Source organism: Tenrec ecaudatus, chromosome 1 (genome assembly GCF_050624435.1).
Source record: "Tenrec ecaudatus isolate mTenEca1 chromosome 1, mTenEca1.hap1, whole genome shotgun sequence".
Classification (NCBI taxonomy): domain Eukaryota; kingdom Metazoa; phylum Chordata; class Mammalia; order Afrosoricida; family Tenrecidae; genus Tenrec; species Tenrec ecaudatus.
Genome location: NC_134530.1, coordinates 115,645,104 through 115,666,068, shown reverse-complemented (window position 1 = coordinate 115,666,068; position 20,965 = coordinate 115,645,104). Strand labels below are relative to the sequence as shown.

At 39.1% G+C, this 20,965-nt stretch overlaps 1 protein-coding gene across 1 annotated transcript in view; it reads right to left on the bottom strand.

Moving 5' to 3' along the window:
• SPATA1 (spermatogenesis associated 1) overlaps positions 1-20,965 on the bottom strand; it is a 91,737-nt gene that overhangs the window by 60,121 nt on the left and 10,651 nt on the right. The window contains exon 3 of the mRNA XM_075538776.1: positions 4,127-4,244. Coding sequence (XP_075394891.1) covers positions 4,127-4,244 — 118 coding nt within the window. The remainder of the gene's footprint in view (positions 1-4,126; positions 4,245-20,965) is intronic.

Here is a 20,965-nt window from a genome sequence, read left to right as displayed (position 1 = left end):
GCAATAATAATCCTTCCTTGTTTCTTCTGAATCCAACTTGAATTTCTTAGCTCTCTGTGGATATACTACTGTGATCTATTGAGCAAAATTAACTTGCATGTCTCATTAAGGACACAGTTCAACAATTTCCATATTCTGTCGGTTCACCTTTCTTTGAAATTAGAACAAATATGGATCTCCATATTTCCGTTGGTATTGTCGATTTCTGGAGCCTCGCAATTTTTGCTAATGCCTTTAGTTTGCAGATTGGAGTTATTCCTTCAATCCCATGGTTCTTGATTATAGGCTATCTCTTGAAATGGTTGAATAATGACTAATCTTTTCTCGTATAGTGTCCCTGTGTATTCCTTCTATCTTGTGTGATGCTTTTAGCATCACTCAATATTTTACCCATAAAATCCTTCAATATTGCAATCTGAGGTTTGATTTTTTTCTTCAGTTCTTTCAGCTTGAGATATGCTCTTGGTTTTCTACCTCTGCACATTTCATTATAATTCTTTACTTTTTTCCCTAAAGACTCCTTAAATGTGAGTGTAGAAAATTTGTCCACATTCACTCTCTTCCCAGTTCTCAGTTTCCCACACTTATGCTAATTTTCTTCTGCGACAACCTGAATTTACAACCTGTGGTCTGTTCCACAGATGGCCCTTTATTTTGTTTGGACTGTTATTGAGTTCCCTATTATCTCTTCCCACAGATCTAGTGAATTTGATCCCTGGGTATTTCGTTTGCTGAGGTACACATATATAGTCTCTGTCTATGTACTTAAATGAATAATTCATTGGTCTTGTAAAATTCTGTCATCTGATGTCCAGCTTTATATCCATCACACAGGTTGTATTTTATAACTACTGATCCTTGCTCTTTGTTTCCAACTTTTACATTCTAATCACCAATTATCAATGTATAATTATTTCAGGTTTGATTCATTTCAGAAAGAAGAATTTGATATAACTTTTCAATGTCTTCATCGTTGGCTTTAATGGCTGGTGCATAAACTAGAAGAATAGTTGTATTAACTGGTCTTCCTTGTAAACACATAGATATTATCCTATCATACATAGTATTGTACTTTAAAATTAATCTTGAAATGTCCTTTATGATGATGAATGCAATGCTATTCCTCATGGATTTGTCATTCCCTGGAGAGTAAACATGATTGTCTGACTCAAAATGGCCAATGTCAATTCATTTGAACTCACTAATATCTAGGATATGTTCCATTTCTATGGTAAACGGAGGACTTGGTAGAGTGTATTTGGCCTTATTTCAACACTTGAAACCATGGGCATAGAAAACTAGCAATTTTGAGAAAGATCTCCATAGTTCTGAGATAGAAATGTTTTCAAATATGTACATGTTCTCCAGGCTGAATAACATAATAGCCCTCCATTAAGGAGCAGTTATAAGGGAGCTACCATATAAGATGAATAATTCCTGTATCTGGCTACTTCACTATGCCTGAAGGTTATTTGTAGATAGGAGCAATCAGGTTTTATAGCTAACCCGCAGTAAAATGTAGCAAACTCTTCTGATAGATTGTACCCCTAGGGAGGGCTCAGTGGTGTTGGAGGTCAACTAGCATTAGGTCAAGATGGTGACTCACTCATTGTTTGTTGACTGCTACCCACTTATGATATTACCCATTGACTATGTAATATGTTCACTGTATGACATGTATACCTTTAGAAAGATCTGTAAGCCCCATTCTACATAGCCATTGGAAAATATATTCACTCTCAGTCAGGACATAGGGACAAGGAGCCTCTGTGTCCCTCTCTCTATCTGTCTCTATCATTTTTCAAAAAGGCAAAGTTGCTCCTGAGGACCCGTTCAAATGTTGGGGACCCTGTAACCCCAACACACTTCATTTTTGATGACTCCCAATTTTCCTAGATTCGTATTTTGGGTTAGGAATTCCAACAGGAATACTTCTGTTTAGAAAAACCCACAGGTAAGCAACGGCCATATTGTTATTCCGTGCCATTAAGTAAAGTCCCATATATGACAACCTAATGTACAACATAAGGAGCTCTGGCGGCATAGTCATTATGCGTTGACCCACCCACAAGATCAGCAGTTCAAAATCACCCGCCGCTCTATGGGAGAAAAATGAGGCTTTCTACTCCCATAAAGAGGAACAGTCTCAGAAACCCACAGGTACAGTTCTTTTTTTTGTCCAATCCATGGCCCCAGCCACCAACGACTACTTTTTCCAGAACTGTCCCAGGGGGTTAAAAAAACCCAAATTCACAGATATTGATTTGATTCTGATTCAAGAGGCCCTAAGGGCATGGTCGAACTGTCCCCGTGAATTTCTGAGACTGCTAACTCTTGACTGGCCAAGCAGCTGGCAGTTTCCGATTACTGGCCTTGTGGCTAGCAGTTCAATGCTCAGCTCACTATGCTACTAAGGCTTTTTTTCTCTCCAAGAACAGTATCCGGATATTTGTTGAATACATTTTATCAATAATTAAAACAAAACTTCCACACCGGGTAGCAACAAGTTTAGGCCTGAAAATCCATATTTTGCGTAATTTTGTAGAAACTGGCTTCTCTTTCCCTGACTAGCTTTCCCACCGCAGAAAAGTGCCACCTGGAGAGTCAGGGTGGGAGGAGAAAGCTAGGTAAAAAAGAGACGCCAAACACGGCGACTAGGAGAACGCAGCTGGAACACGGAATCAGTGTGGATCTTTAGCTTCCTCCACTAGAAGATGGCACCCTGCGCTCCGCATGGGACAAAAGGCGAGGGTACACTACCCTTTTTCTTCTGCTCAGAAAGATGACGAAGCTTCTAGAGGTAGCGTCTTATATCTCACTGTGCAAAAGCTCCGGTAGAGGGAGCGTTACGCTAGGACAAAGCCTCTGGGATTCACAGGTACAGTTCTACCCTGCCCTAAAGGGGGCTATCAGTCAGAACTTACTCAGTAGCAGTACATAAGTAATATACAGCAGAACAACATGTTGCCCAGTTCCGTGCTACCTTCAAAGACTTGAGTTCATTGTGTGGCTAATGAGTCCATCTGTTTCACTACAGGTTTCTCTAGTGTTCACTGACTTTATCAAGCATGATGTCCTTTTCTAGAGATTGGCATTTCCTGACCATGTGTCCAAAATAAGTGAGTCAAGGTGTTGCCACCTGGAATACTCAGGAACATTTGGTTGAATTTCTTTTAAGACTGATTTGTTTGTTCTTTTAACAGTCGAGGGTATGTTCAATACTCTTCATCAACACCCCGAACTGAATGCATCGATTATGCACCTTTCCTTTTTCATCAATCAACTTTCACACATATATGAGATGACTTAAACATCCTGGCGAGCACCAGGCATCCCTTATACATCAAGGTGCCACCTTTGCTCTTGAGAACTTGAAAGAAGTCTTTTACAGCTGACTTGCCTAACACAATATGCTGTTGGATTTCCTTACTGCTGCTTCCATACACATTGACTGTTGATCCAAGCAAAGGAAATCACTGAGAACTTCAATTTTGTCTTCATTTATTATGTCAATTTGTGGTGCTACTGTGGCTTGCAGGATCATTCACCTTGGATAGATTTCAGCAGAGCTTCTAGACTAAGACATACTAGAAGAAAAAAAACTTGGCATTCACCTTCTGAAAATCAGCCAATTAAAATCTTATGGATAACAGGAGTACCGTAAAAGAGACAAACAAGCAAACTGCTCTCAAGTTGATGCTGACTCATTGTCAACTAAATCACAGAAACCACAAACAGGAGTCTCCAGTATATAAACAGCTGACTCTAAAAAATGTTGGAGCTCATTAATTTTCATATAGAACTTGGATAGTTGTGGTTCAAAATATTATAATCGATGTGTCTCCAGAATGCTAGTACTTGCTTTGAAAGGCTTAAGTGTGTGTGTATTCCTTTCAAGAAAATTTGCAAGTGGAATAAGCTCTGTATCATTGCAGTACCTGACATTCAGTTCAAACCCATCTCTTCTTGATGACCTATATGCTTAGTGATATTTCTATTTCATTAATTTTTATGTAGATTACATACTTCATAGCATATTAAAGTACTGAGTTGGTAATCATTTAAGAAGTATAATTTGTTAAAGGATGCTTTCTTTTAACTGGAAGGAAAAAAATAAGAAACTTACCACAGCGAGATTATTTCCTATGCATTTCAGGAATAAAAATTTTTCTGCAACAGCTTCTTCACCAAGGAACTCACCAAGATGCTCCCTCAGGGCTTGTAAAGTAAGCTGAGGAGATACTCTGAAATATCATTACATTACTTTATAATATAAAACAAAATAAATTGTGACTATACCAATAATGTGACAATTTTAGTTAGCTGCCTAAATAGAAATACTAATTTAACATATTAGATGCAGCTTAATAAATCATAATTCTATAGTACTGACACTTTGTCAGCATCTAATGAATTTTTAATGAATAAATGAATGAAATTATGTCTTCTGAAATTATGCAAGTAGATACTGTTTCTAGATTATTTTCGTACTGAGAGGGAAAATACTTGTCAACTTTTCTCACACACTTACAAATTTTTATTTTGAAAGCAAAAAATTGCTATGGAAATCATATACTTTATTAAATAATTATTTAGCCACAGATTAATTTTGTCAATATGGTAGGATTAGCTGGTTTTTAAAATATCCTTAATGATAAAATGATGTAGACTCCACATCTTTGCTTAATAGGAATAGTTTACTCCTTGGTATCTAAATTTAAAGATGGTCTTTCTGTGATTTTCTGGGTTATTATTACAGAGTTATGGGAAGACAGAACATCATAAATAAAGACTGAAAAGTAATTTAAAAGACAGTAAAAAAGGAAAGTGATCAAAGTGGATGTCAGAGGAGACTCTGAAACTTGTTCTTGAGAGCTAAGTATGTAGCTAAAATGGAGGGAATAAATGAAGTAAACGAGCTAAATAAAAGACTTCAAAGAACAGATTGAAAAAATACAGCAAAGTATTATGATGAAATAGCAAACGCCTGCCACTATAAAACCCAAAGAGAACATGACCAGCATTCTTAGCTAAAAGAACTGAGGCGGGGGGGGGGGGGGGGGGGGGATTGAAGCTTTGAGCTGCTTTGCTAAAATACCCTATGGTGGTGGGGATTGAATAATGCAGGGAATATCCAAAGAAGATGGAAGGGATCCGCAGAATCACTAATGATACTAAACACAAACAGCTGACAGTCAAACATTTCAGGAGGTAGCATAAGATCAAGAACCACTGGTACTGATATTTAAGCTACACCGAAGGCATTAGTAAAGAAAACCAAATAAACACCTAGGAATTGGCAGAATACCAGTTGAGTTCTTTCAACAAACACCCAATGCTAGAAACTTATTTATCTATACCAAGTAATTTGGAGGCAGCTATCTGGTTAGCTGATGGAAAGAAATTCCTATTTGTTTATATTCCAAAAAGGCAATCAGACAGAATGTGGAAACGATCAAAATTGTCATTGATATCACAGACAAGCAAACTTGTGCTGAGTATAATTTTAAAACGACGGCAGCCGTACATCTATAGGAACTGTCAGCTGTGCAAAAGGGTTCAGAAAGGGACGTGCACGGACACATCACTGCTGATGCCAGGTGGACCCTGGCCGAAAGCAAACAGCTTCTGAAAGATGTTTGCAGTGCGGTGTGGGGCACAACAAATCATGGGTAATGTTGTACAGAATTGCACAGCACTTCATCACGCTCCAACGGAACCTGTACACAAGCCAAAATGCAGTCACTTGAATGGGCTAGACTCGCAGGGGTCCTCAAACTACGCACGCAGGCCACATGCGGCCCGCCGCGGATGTTTATCAGGTCCGCCGGGTGTTTTTGCACGTTTTGTTATTTTACTTCAAAGTAAGATATGTGCAGTGTGCATAGGAATTTGTTCATAGTTTTTTTAAACTATAGTCCAGCCCTCCAACGGTCTGAGGGACGGTGAAGTGGCCCCTGTATAAAAAGTTTGAGGACCCCGTGAGAGGATAATAGTGGTTGTTCCAAATTGGAAAATGTGGGTGGAAGGGTTTTATTCTTTCACCTTGTTTATTAAATGTATATACTGAGAAAATAATCGGAGAATTTGGACTATATGAAAAAGAACATTGTACAGCACTGAAGGAAGACTAATTAATAACCTACAATATGCAGATGGAATATTGCTGAAAATGAAGTTGACTTGAAGCTCTTGAACTGGAGGAAGTTGCAAATCTTTGCAAATTGACCGATAAGCAATCTAACATTTTTCTCATGATGGAAGGAGAAAAACTTAAAGTTGTCACAATTTCATTCTACTTGTATCAACAATCACTGTTCACGGAAGCAGCACTCAGGAAATCCAGCAATGTACTCCACTGAGGAAATCTGCCACAAAAGATCTCTGTAAAGGCTTCAAAGGCAATGAGGGCACTGTGAGGACTAGAGAGAGCCTGATCCAAGGTGTGGGATTTTCAATTGCCTCAGAGAGATGAAAGCTGGACAGTGAAAAAGGAAGACAGAAGAACAATGAATGCAGTTCATTGACAAGGTTAACAGAGTATTGCATATAGATCAGGCAGCCAAAGAATGAACAAACCCATTTTAGAAGAAATACAACCAAAATGCTCCTCAGAATCGAAGATGGCAAGACGCTGACTGACTTGCTTTGGCCAGAGTCATCATTTGGAAAGGCAGATCTCCAGAATGCTACCATGCTTGGTAAAGTGGAGGGTCATTCAGAAGGAGGCTAGGCCTCACTGAGGTGGATGACCCACACGTCGCTACAATGCACTTGTGCATCAGTGATCCCGAAGACCATGCAGAACTAGGCACACTTTCCATGTCGTTGTGCTGCACATAAGGTCACCACGAATTGCAGCTGACTCAAGGGCAGCTTACAACAGCATACAAAATATTATATCATTTATTCAACGGGAAAATGCTATTTATTGAGCACCCACTATGAACCAGGATTGTAATGCGAATATAGCAGTGAACAAAGCAGAATAAAATCTCTGTCCTCATGGCTTTACCACCTACTGGTGGAAGAAGAAAAATTAATGAGTTAAAAATTTAATCAATAAGGGGGTGCTTAGGACTGTTTGAAGGCAAAATAAAGAGTAATATTTGAGTAAAAATCTGGAGGGGTAAGTGGACATATGGGAAAGACAAAAGAGCATTCTATAAAATAACAGTAAAGACAGGGGCCCTGAAGTAGAACTATGTCTGACATGTTCCAGAATACAAAGATAGGTAGTGTGGTTGCAACAAATGTGGCAGAAAATTAAGAGGGGCTTTTAAAGAAAGTTAACAAGAAGTGGTCGGATCACATAGTATCATGTGTTACTCTCTGAATAAGAAAATACACACGTATATATGCTTAAATACATATGTACTTCAAAACATTCGGGGGATTGTTTATAGTTTTTAACCAGTTCAGGGGAAAAGACATTTAGAATACGTGCTGTTCTCAGGCTATAAATGTCCAACTTGTTCTTTACTGTTACATAAATTTGTCCTCACTTTGAAAGAACTGAGTCAAGTTAAACCAAACCAAGCCCACCGTGCTATCAAGCAATCTTACAAAGGGGGCCCAGGGTTTATGAAATCTTTATGCAAGCATACAGCTTCATTTTTCTCCCATCGAGTGGTTGGTAGGTTTGAACAGCTGGCCTTCTGGTTAGTGTCTCAATGTCTGACCCACAGCACCATCAGGGCTCCGGACCCCACACATACTGATAACCATTTTTATCATAATTTCACTTGCTGCATGTGCAGCTTTTAAATCTTTTGCACTAAAATCAAAACCAAATCCACTGCTGTGCATAGCAACCCCAGAGAAGGCAGAGTAGAATTGTTTCAAAGGGTTTCTGAGACTAAATCTTACAGGGGCAGATAGCCTCATCTTTCTCCCATGAAGCAGCTGGTGAATTTGAACCAATAACCTTGAGGTTAGCAGTTCAATGCTTACCCCAAACCAGCACCAGGGTTCCTTTTGCTTCTCAGTGTTTCCCAAAGTGAGAAATCCTGCCCCTTGAAGGAAGCTGGAACATTTCAGGGAGCTACAAAAGCAAATACCAGCTCTTTACCCTGATTTATGGGCTATAGTACAAGAGATCTTAATTGCCAAGAGAGCACTGAGTAATTCTTTTCCCCTGAAAACTGTGCAGCAGACCAGTTTGGGAACCTATGCATTAAAGAAAAGTTAAACAAGAATAATATGCTTCACCTAAAAAATTGCTAATGCTCATTAGGAACGAGATTCTTTCCTGATTCTGTCTTGAAGCCAAATTTGCAGCTCTTCAATATGTTTCTAATTTCAGATAGTTTCTCTCTTAATTGTCTCTGTGTGTAACAATAATAATACACTGGCTATACATTATTTTCCTTGTGGTAGAACTAAGACTGAGTGGCATATGTTTCCTATAGCACGGTTTTATTTATGATATAGAACTTTCCAAACTCAGTGCATAGTTATCTTCTGACTCACAGGGCCCTATAGAAGAGGCTAGAACTGGCCCTATGGGTTTCCACGACTGTAATCGTGTGCAGTCTACCTCTTCACAGGAGTAGAAAACCCTCTCTCCCTCAGTGGCTGATGGCTTCAAATAACTGACCTTGCAGTTAGAAGCCCACCGAGTAATGGTAGTTATTAATAATATTAATTAAATAGGAACTAGATACATCACCCGAACAAGATCATTTTCATTTACAATTTAAGTTTCTCAGAAAAGATTGTCTCTGCAGAAAAAAATCTCTCTTTCCCCTGGCATCTTTTCTAATGACTATAAAACACTTGCCTTATAAATCCAGCTGAAATGAATTTGTTAACCACATTTTTTGAAATGGTATTTAACTTATAATTCCATGATCCTTCAGGGACATAAAAAACATGGAGTTCCACCAACTGAATAAATTAAGAAGGATATCAGTTAAGACATTTTTAAAATGAAAAAGTCAGTTATTATTAAATTAGTTTTAATTTCATAAACATAATTGAAATAAGCATGAACTACATGTATCCCTCTGAACAAACAAAAAGGAAAAAATGTAAGAACAAAAATTTGTAACTTAGTTCCCTTGAAAATAATGTTATCTTTGCAAATCTTAAATTACCTCAAGCATCTTTGGCCTATGATATTCTTTCTGTGGCGGTATTAAGAATACTAAAAATTGCCAAAATCTGTTTTATCACAAGTTTTCTCTTCCTGTTCACCCCACACACTCAGTTCTATGAGTGTGATCTTATGGCATCCTTAGCTGGTAGATACTGGGAACCTAATATAACTGAGATAGTGGCTAACTCTAACCATCTGCTACAGTTTTGAGGAATATGTTTCTTTCCAAGAATTCTAGGACAAACCTACTCCTGGACAGTCATGGAGAAAAAAAAATGGTTGTTCTTACATGGGGCATTTCTGTAGCTTCTATTTACAACATATATTGTGTGTTCTTTTTCTATTATTTTGTTATGACCATGATTAAAATCTTCCTTTAAAAATATTTAGATTATTACCATAGAAATAGGAAAATTACAGGAAGTATAGCTTCAACTTGACAACGAATGAAGTTTGATATTGTGTTGCACCAGGTCATACGTAATGCTCTACTTCTAAAGTATACTAAATGTAATCCCTTGGATTAAATGGATACTAGCCAGAACAAATTGAAGGGTAAAAGAGAACATCATGTTATAAAACTTTTGAATGAATTAAAGCATGAGAAGTTAAAAGTATGAGTTGGGTCAATGTGTTGAGAGTAGAAGTGGTAAGTGGTCATACTTTATATATTTTTTTGAAACAAAAATCAATAGATTGGAAATGGCCTCCAAATCTGAGAAAGAGAGTTGCTGAAATAGAAAAGGTCCTGGGTAATACAAATTTAAGGGAGGGAAGAAAGCTCCATATTTCAGTTGCAGATTTTTTTAGCTCTCCAGTGCCTCTTGGTCATTCAAGTGGCGATGGCAAAGACGGTGTACTCTGTAATTTGTGACATCTGACCTGGCTCCAGTGTTGCAGATGAGGGAGTAAGGTGCCAGGCTGGCGACTGGTGTCAAAATTGACAATGAAGAAGGGAACAAATTTCAATAGCAAGAATAAGGGATGAAAGAGGGGACATTACAACATACCCTAATGAAATCAAAAGGATAATTACACAGTACTATGAAGGATTTTACTCCAATGAATTCAACAATTTGGAAGACATGGACAAATTCTTGGAAAAGCAATCCCTCCCTAGACTATTCTCAATGGACACTAAAAATCTCAACAGACCCATAGCAATAGAAGAAATAGACAAGGTTATCAAGGGATTACCAACAAAAAAATCCCCTGGACCAGTTGGCTTCACTGGAGAATTCTACCAAGCATTTAGGGAATAACTAACACCAATCTTACACAAACTCTTCCAGAACATGAAAAAAGATGGCAAACTCCCAAATTCCTTCTATGAAGCTAGTAAAACTCTGATACCCAAACTGGGCAAGGATCCCACAAGAATCGAGAACTACAGACCAATATCCCCAATGAACATCGATGCAAAAATCCTTAACAAATAACTAGCCAACAGAATAAAAAAGTATATAAAACAAATAATTCACCATGACCAAGTGGGATTCATACCAGGGATGCAGGGATGGTTCAACATATGAAAGACCATTATTATTATTCATCACACTGACATGAAAAACTATAAGAACCACATGATAATATCGATAAATGCAGAGAAAGCATTCAACAACATGCAACACCAATTCCTGTTTAAGACACTTGAGAAGATAGGAATGGAAGGAAAATTCCTCAAGATAATACAAGTTGGCTGAAAAACCAACATTCCTCAAGATAATACAAGTTGGCTGAAAAACCAACAGCCAACGTGGTAGTCAATGGAGAAAAGACTAACACAATCCCACTGAAAAAGGGGACCAGACAAGGATGACCCTTGTCCCCACTCTTATTTAATATCGTGCTGGAGGTTTTAGCTAACAGCATAAGGCAAAGAAAAGACATCAAAGGTATTCATCTAGGGTAAGAAGAGATGAAACTATCGTTATTAGCAGATGATATGATTTTATACATGGAAAATCCCAAAAATTCCACAAGGGGAGTACTTGGAAGCAATAGAGGAGTTTGGCAATGTGGCAGGATACAAGAGCAACAAACAGAAGTCCATTGGACTGTTACACATTGGATAAGACCACAGAAGAGGAGATAAAAAAGGTGGCACCCTTCATATTAGCCAAGCACAAATTGAAATATCTAGTGATATACCTGACAAAAAGAACAAAAGATTTATATGGGGAAAACTACAGAACACTATTACAAGAAACCAAGAGCGACCTCAAGAAATAGAAGAATATCCCATGCTCGTGGATTGGAAGACTCAATATAGTCAAGATGCCAGTTCTGTCAGAGGCACTACATAAATTTAATGCAATCCGATAGAATTACTCTCATCTTTCTTCAATGAAATGGAAAAACTGATTACCAACTTCATCTGGAGAGGGAAGAAATCCAGAATTAGCAGAGAACTCCTCAAGAAGAAGGACACAGTGGGAGGGCTTGCGTTACCTGACTTTAGCAGATACTATACAGCACAGATGTCAAAACCGCATGGCATTGGTACAATGACAGATACTCAGACCAATGGAAAAGAACTGAAAACTCAGAAATAAAATCATCAGTATACAGACAACTGATCTTTGATCAGGGTCCAAAACATATCCAATGGGAAGCAGAAGCCCTCTTTAACAAGTGGTGCTGGGAAAAAAATGGATATTTACCTGCAGAAAAATGACGCAAGGTCCTTATGTCACTCCACGCACAAGAATAAACTCAAGGTGGATTGCAGAACTTGAAGTTAAACACCAAACTATTAGGGCCATCAATGAGGGAATTGGGACAAACTTGAGAACTTTGGCAAATGGAATACATATGCTATCAGAAATAGGGAAGGACACAAACACAGAGGAGGCACAAATTGACAAATGGGATATACTGAAGATAAAACACCTGTGTACATCGAAATAATTCACCAAGAGAGTAATAAGAGAGTCCACAGACTCGGAAAACATCTTTAGCAAAGACACATCAGACAAAGGCTTTATTACTAAAATCTACAATACTCTGCTAGCTTCCAAAAAGATAAAAACTAATTGCCCACTAAGGAGGTAGGCAAAGAACCTGAAGAGAAGTTTCACAGGAGCAGAAATCCTAATGGCCAACAAACATATGAGAAAATGTTCCCGATCTTTAACCATAAGAGAAATGCAAATTAAAACAACAATGAGGTAACACCTAACCCCCTCAAAGATAGTCCAATTCAAAAAATCAGAAAGCAACAGTGTTGGAGGGGGTATGGGAAGACAGGAACTCTCATCCACTGCTGGTGGACCAGTAAGTACGTACATCCACTATGGAAATTGATCTGGCAATATCTAAAACTGATGGAAATCGAGTTACCATACAACCCAGCAATCCCCCTACTGGGCATATATCCAGAGGAGACAAGAAACAAACCAAGGCCAGACATCTGTGCTCCAATGTTCATTGCAGCACAGTTCACAATTGCAAGAAGGTGGAAACAACCTAAATTTCCATAAACTGACGATTGCATTAAAAAACTTGGTACATACATACATACAATGGAGTACTAAGCACCAGGGCGTGATGCCACAACAGACTGGACTGGAAAACAAGCCTAAAGGCCAACATACGATCCTTGAACTAACTACAAGCTTTTCTTTCTTGTGTTTTGTTTTGTTCTGTTTTTGTCATTGGTTTGTTGTTGTTTTGTTGTATATTGTTGCTTGCTTTTGCTCTGTCTTGTTTTTGTACATGGTATTATTTCCGCAAGTCTGTTTAAATAAAATAGACTAGATGAACAATTTGGAAGAGAAAACAATGGGACCAACAGTTCCAGGGGGGAATGGGGGAAGGGGTGGGGGTGGGGGGAATGGTAGTGGTGTTAACAAACCCAGGGACAAGGGAACAACAAGTAATCCAAATCGGTGGTGAGGAGGGTGTAGAAGGCCTGGTAGGGCGTGATCAAGGATAATGTAATAAAGAGGAATTGCTGAAACCCAGGTGTGGACTGAGGATGATAGTGGGACAGGAGGAAAGTCAAAGGAAATAGAGGAAAGAGCTGGGAGGCATAGGGCATTTATAGAGGTCTAGATAAAGACATGTACATATGCAAATATATTTATATATGAGGATGGGGAAATAGATCCATTTGCCTATATTCATAGGTTTAGTACTAAGGTAGCAGAAGGAGATTGAGCCTCTACTCAAGTACTCCCTCAATGCAAGAATACTTTCTTCTATTAAATTGGCATTCTATGATGCTGGCCTTCCCGACACAACCACTGAAGACAAAGCGGGTGAATAAGCAAATATGGTGAAGAAAGCTGATGGTGCCCAGCTATCAAAAGAGATAGCACATTTGGGGTCGTAAAGACTTGAAGGTAAACAAGCGGCCATCTATCTCAAAAGCAACAAAGTCCACATGGAAGAAACACACTAGCCTGTGTGATCACGAGGTGTCGAAGGGATCAGATATCAGGCATCATCAGAACCAAATATCTTATCATAGTGAATGAAGGGGTTAGTGCGGGGTGGACACCCAAAGTCCATTTGTAGGCCACTGCACATCACCTTACAGAAGGATATCGGGGAGGAGACGAGCCAGTCAGGGTGCGATGTAGCAATGATGAAAAATATAACTCTCCTCTAGTTCCTAAATGCACTATCCTGATCCGAATTCTACCTTGCAAGTCTGGCTAGATCAGAGGATGTACACTGGTACAGACAGGAACCAGAAACACAGGGAATCCAGCGCAGATGATCCCTTCAGGACCAGTGGTGAGAGTGGTGATACTGGGAGAGTAGAGGGGGGTGGGTTGGAAAAGGGGAACCGATTACAAGGATATACATGTGACTTCCTCCCTGGGGGACAGACAACAGAAAAGTGGGTGAAAGGAGACATCGCACAGTGCAAGATATGACAAAAGAGTATTGTATAAATTATCAAGGGTTCATGAGGGAGGCAGGAGCGGGGAGGGAGGGGAAAAATGAGGAGCTGATGCCAGAGGCGCAGGTAGAGAGCAAATGTTTTGAGAATGATGAGGGCAATGAATGTACAAATTTGCTTCACATAATTGATGTATGTACGGATTGTGATAAGAGGTGTATGGACCCTGATAAAATGATTTTAAAAACTGACAATGAAGTGGAAAGCGGGGAACCAGACCATGGCCAGCAGGAAGAGCTGGAGCAGAGCACAGCCATGGAGCTGTAGTCCCTGGGTGAAGAAGTTTCTAGACCAGGGTCAGCAAACTGTAGCTCTTGGGTCATGGATGTCTCTTTTGATACACACATGTGGCTCTGAAGTAAAACTGAAAATAAAAACAAAACTATCTGTTTCATTTATCAAAAATTTAAAGGATATTATTCAGATAATGGTGGTTTCATTTGTTTGTAAAAACAGACTCTCAAATACTTTTTAGAATATTGTCAGGGAATGGATCGGCTCTCCCAGCTCAGCGTTTGCTAACCCTTGTTCCTGACCCAGAGGAAATGGATATGAAGCCACACAGAAATCGCCAGGGAAGATCAGCATAGGATGTGGACAGGAGACAAGGCTCTTCTCTCAGCGGCCATAAAAAGAGAAAGCCTTCCTCCTCTACAGCTGGTGTGGTAAATTCAGACTTTAGATGACAAAACTTTGAGAAAATAAATTTCTGTTGTTAAAGCTATTCACGTATGCTTTCTCTGTTGTGGCAGCACAGGGCAACAGAGATACAAAGCGAGGACTTGTAGAAACAGGCAATAGGGTCCGTTCTTGGGAGCTTTCAGCATCATCAGGATCCCAGAGGAAGTGATTTGGAGACACAGGAAGCATGATCAGAAAATGGGATAGAAGAAATTGATAACATGGGGATGTCAGTAACATACTTTACCTAATTTGTATTACTGCTTTATTTTAAAAACTTTATTAAAACAATAAGGGAGGTTTTATTATATTTCAGTACAAAAATATTGTCTTACCTCTGATGAGGAAGGTCGATTTGAATTATGTGACATAGTCACCAATGCTCAAATTGGATGAGTATCAGTTGAAAATTTTTTTTCTTTTTAATCTCTCTTCACATGAGCTGTATGTAATAATAAATTCTACAACTGATTTTTGACTTCTTTAAGAAAGCAGTCCAATCATTTTTGCTCTCTGATTCAAACAGTGAAAAGAAAAACAAAAAAATTTTAAAGCAGATTAAAAATAAAAGTGAAGGAAAATACACAATGTTATTATCCTAATTTTAAAATGCTCACAGACTGCCAATTGAAAATAAAAACAATTCATTTTCTCTTAGTCAAAAATTAAGATTAAACATACTTTTTTTTTAACTTGAAAGCCGCCTTGGTGACACTATTGGGTAAGCATTGGATTATCAACTGCAAGTTCAGTAGTTCAAATCTGCCAGCCACACAGGGGGAGAAAGAAGAGGCTGTGTGTTCCTATAAAGATTTACAAACCCTAAGACTACTTACTACATGTTCTCACTATGAGTCAGAACGGACTGGATGGCAGTGGGCCTGGCTTGTGGGGTATATATTATATTGCATAAAATTTTTTAAAAGCTTTGGAAGTTGAAGAACTAAATACATCAAAGCGACGAGAATGATGAAAACTCTTTTGCCACATACATTTCTTCCTGGGCTTGCATACCTCAATAATAATAAAAATAAACAATCGTTCCAGATGAAGATTCCAGGCTTTAATAGTGCAGACTATTATTTACCCACATATATTATTCCTGGGTTCTTCATCAAAAGATTCATGGCAGTTTATAAGAGTGCACGTGATAAACTTAGAAATTGAAAAATAAGGTAGCTGAATTATAACTCTAAAAAGAAGTCACTAAAGTGGGTCAATCCTGAAAAAAATACACTAATAATACCAACAGAGCAGAACTTTTTGTTTGAGATGAACTTGTCACTGAAGACTCCAAGTTCATTTCAATCCCCCCACCCCCTTTATTTTTTCTTTAAGCCACACAGACCAACATTTAGGTTTCAGGGATAAGGAATCTGGAGGGATCTTTTTCTTTCTAGAGAAACATACTATATGTATTTACACGACCCATCTCAAGAAATGAAATCAACAATATCCAATAGTGTCCCCTGTATCTGTGGCTATTTGCTTCCTTCCCTATTCCTCTTCCCCGGTTCCCTCCAACCTCAACAAACCATCCCTCCCTCTGCCTGTTCCCAGCCACCTCCCTGGCCTCCTGTAGTCATCGAAGGCTTGTCTATTGGTGTAAAACCCATGTTTCTTCTTCTCTGTTTTTCCTTATAACAATGGTATTAGTAAATATTTAATTTTGTTTGCTAAGTATAATATTCTCTAGTTCTGTCCTTGTCTTACGATGTTTAAGATAGCTGTCATTGTTTTTTATTGAGGCATAATGTTCCACAGTAGGAATGTACCAGATTGTTTATTCATTCCTCTATAATTGGGGTTTTTATTTTTCCATGCTTTTGCCATCATGGAAATTTCTGTAGCAAATATAGGTATTGTCTATGTTTGTTCATGTTTTATTCTCAGTATCTTTACAGTGTGTATCAAGTAGAGAGATCATAAGATACTAGCATTTGCATGTTTGAGGACGTGCCATACTGATTTCCATAGCAGTTGCACAATTCTACTGTCCCACCAACAATGTAAAAGGACTCAAATCTCTCTGCATTTTTCTCCAGTATTCATTATTTCCCGCTTTATTGAATTTTGCCAAGAGTGGTGGTGTGAGGTGTTAACTCATTGTTTTAATTTGTTTTCTCTTATTGCTAATGGTCACTAACATTTCTTCATATGTTTCTTGGCCACCTGGATGTTGTCATTGGTAAATTGTATATTCATGTCTTATGTCCAGTTTTTGATTGTGTGGTTTGTTTTTTCTTGTTAAGATGTTATAGTGGCTTTTTAAATAGATTTTGGAGATTAGCCCTTTATTTGATTTATTATTACTGAATCTCTTTTCCCAATCTGTGGGTTCCTTGTGGACTCGGTTGATGAAGTCTTTTGTTGTTAATAAATGTCATGTTTTTAGTAGGCCCTAGTTATTTGTCTTTTCTTTGATAGCATGGCTATTTTCCATTATGTTTGGTAGGGTCTTTATGCCTTGGATTAGGGACCTAAAGAAACATACTAAATGTTTTTTTTTAATTGTTGGTTTTTATTTTTTTAATTGATGGTCTTTATAACTATGTGATTTATATTTGTCTTTGATTGATCTTGAGTTTTGTTTTTGTTTACATGATGTTAAGTATTTGCTTTTTGTACATAGTGTTTGGGCTGGGTCCAGACCGGTAGCCCCTACCTCCTCTCTGGCTTCTCAGGAAAATGAAATTTCACAGCTTCCATTCCCAACCTCTCAGAAAGATGGATGACCTATTGAACTATGCAACTCTTGCCCCAGCACCACAGGAAGCTATTTACCTTCCCAGGTCCATCTGCATTACCCATTCCCCCAGCACTTCAAAGAGCAGGTCTGCAAACAACAACATGACCTCCCAGGATCAGATCGCATCCTGACTTAAGGTCCTGCAGCTGCAAGCAATAAAGATTCTCCCTTCTGCTAACATATACTTCTGTAGCTCAGACCCTATATAACTCCCACTGCCTCTCCAATAAGCTGCGAGTCCCCTGAACTAACTCGTTGGGGCTCGGAACCCTCCCTTTCTCTGCTCTCTCTTCCCTCCGGGGAGTTCTTTCCCTGCCTCAATAAAGTCTTTCTCAACTTCACGTTCCTGGCCAAATTCTATCTCTGTCCTGCGCCTCTGTCTCCAACCTCTAGTGTGAAGTGTGGGTCTTGTTTCATTCTTTTGCAGGTGAAGATACAGTTTTTCCAGCACCATTTGTTGAAAAGACTATCTCTTACCCATTTAATGTGTTTTAGTCCTTTATTAAAAAAAAACAAACTAGTTGTCTATAGGTGCTGTCCTTAGGTGCTATCAAGTTGGCTCTGACCCTCAGGGACTCTATGCACAACAGAAGGAAACATTGCATGGTCCTGTGACATCCTTACAATTGTTCCTACGCCTGAGTCCATTGTTGTAGCCACTGTGAAAATCCATCTCATTGAGGGCCTTCCTCTTTTTCATTGCCCTTCCACTTTACCAAGAATGATGTCCTTCTCCAGAGACTGGGTTCTCCTGACAGTATGCCCACAGTATGCCTCGAAGGAACTCTGGCCCTACTTCTTTCAACACAGGTCCCCCTTTCTTTTTAGCAGTCTATGGTACTTTCAATCTTCCTCTCCAGCCATCCCCTTACAGAAGGGTCGTGGGGAGGAGACGAGTCAGTCAGGGTGCAGTGTACCAATAAGGAAACATACAACTTTCCTCTAGTTCTTTAATCCTCCCCCACCACTACCACTGTCATGATCTCAATTCTACCTTACACATCCAGCGAGACCAGAGGATGCACACTGATACAGATCAGAGCTGGAAACACAGGGAATCCAGGATAAATCCCTCAGGACAATAATGAGAGTAGAGATACCAGGAGGGGAAAGGGAAAGTGGGGGAGAAAGGAGAACCAAATCACAATTATCTACATATAAGCCCCTCCCTGGGGGATGGACATCAGAAAAGTGGGTGATGGTGGACATCAGACAGTGTAAGACATGACAAAATAATAATTTATAAATTATCAAGTGTTCGTGAGGGAGGGGAAAATTGAGGAGCTAATACCAAGGGCTCAAGTAGAAAGAAAATGTTTTGAGAATGATGATGGCAACAAATGTACAAATGTGCTTGACACAATGGATGTATGTATGGATTGTGATAAGAGTTGTATGAGCCCCAAATAAAATGATTAAAAAAAAATTCTTCTCCAGCACCAAATTTCAAATGCATTGATTCTTCTTTGATTTTCCTTATTCGGTGTCCAACTTTCACATGCATATGATGCAATGGAGAATACCATGGTTCGAGTCAGGTGCACCTTAGTCTTCAAGGTAACATACTTGCTCTCAGTACTCTGAAGAGGTCTTGTGCAGCAGATTTACCTAATGCAAAATGACTTCATGATTTCTTCCATTTGCCTTAGCTACTCGACGATTAAGAGTAAGTGTAAGAGTCTCCTCTGATATCACTTTGACGTTTTATTTCTTGTCATTAAAAATTTTTTCCCTCCCTCCCTGTGCCCCCTTCATAAACCCTTGATAATTTATAAATTATTATTATTTTGTCAGTCTTACACTGTCTAACATCTCCCACTTCACCCACTTTTCTGTTGTCTGTCCTCCAGGGAGGGGGTTATATGTAGATCTTTGTGAGCAGAGAATTCCAAATATTCAATGTTAGGATTTAGCACGTAAAATATGGTTTGGTTATAAGTCATTGATATTGCACAACTTTATTATGTAATCTCCAGCTTCATTTTTATCAAAAGACCATATTTTCCAACTACTGTTCCTTTCTCTGTTTCCATCTTCCCCTTCTCCTCCTGGTACGGCTACTCTCAATATTGGTCCTGAGGGACTTATCTGTCCTGGATTCCCTGTGTTTCCAGCTCTGATCTGTACCCATGTACATGCTCTGGTTTAGCCAGATTTGTAAGGTAGAATTGGGGTCATGATAATTGGGGGTGGAGAGGACATTAAGGAATTAGAGGAAAGTTATATGTTTCCTTGTTGCTATACTGCACCCTGACTGACTCATCTCCTCTCCGCAACCCTTCTGTAAGGGGATATCCAGCTGCCTACAGATGGGCTGTGGGTCTCCATTCCACACTCCCCCTCATTCACAATGATATGATTTTTTGTTCTTTGATGACTGATACCTGATCCTATCGACACCTCATGTTCACACAGGCTGGTGTGCTTCTTCCATGTGGGCTTTGTTGCTTCTCAGCTAGATGACATGGGGGATAATACTGGCGACACAGTGCAGGAATTGCTCCCTATCTGACCCCACCACACCAAGGCAAAACACTAAAGGCGTGCAAACAGAACAGCAAGGGGAGAAGAGCAAGGAAGTCCCGAGGGAATACCAAAAATAGAGTTTGTGGCCGTGGCACCCCATCAGATTTGACCTGAAAACACTCCTAAATGTCAACAAACAGACCTTGAACTATTTACAGGCTTTTCTTATTTTGTCATTGTTTTGCTGTTGTTGTTTTGTTTTCTTTTGTTGCTTTGTTTTGTTCTGTCTTGTTTTTTGTGCATATTATTATCTCTGTAACTCTATCTAGATAAGGTAGACTGGATAAACAACCTGGAGGAGAAAACACCAGACCTATAGTTGGGGGTGTGGGGTGGGGGGAAACATGGAAGAGGGGGAGGCAGGGGAAAGGAAGTGGGTGTTAACAAATCCAGGGACAAGGGAACAAGTGAACCAAAATCGATGGCGAGAAGGGTGTAGGGGGCCTGGTAGGGCTTGATCAAGGGCAATGTAACCAAGAGGAATTACTGTAACCCAAATGAAGGCTGAATATAATAGGACAAGACTAAAGTAAAAGGAAATAGAGAAAAGAACTAGGAGGCAAAGGGCATTTAGAGAGGTCTAAATACAGGCATGTATATATGTAACTATTTATATATGATGATGGTGAACTAGATCTATTTGCATATATTTATAGGTTTAGTATTAAGGTAGCAGATGGACATTTGGGCCTCTACTCAAGTACTCCCTCAATGCAAGAACACTTTGTTCTATTAAACTGGCATTCCATGATGCTCACCTTCCCAACACTAAAGACAAAGTGGGTACATAAGCAAATGTGGTGCAGAAAGCTAATGGTACCCAGCTATTTTATCTAATAGCTGGGCACCATCTAAATTCTTCACCACATTTTGCTATAGCACCTGTGTTTCCTGTGTTCCTTCCTGAGGGTGAGTATTGAGCAGGGCCATGATGTAAGAACTAATTGTTCTTAAGTTGGAGGAAGGATTTAGTGTGAGCCCAAAACTCATTCCTGGA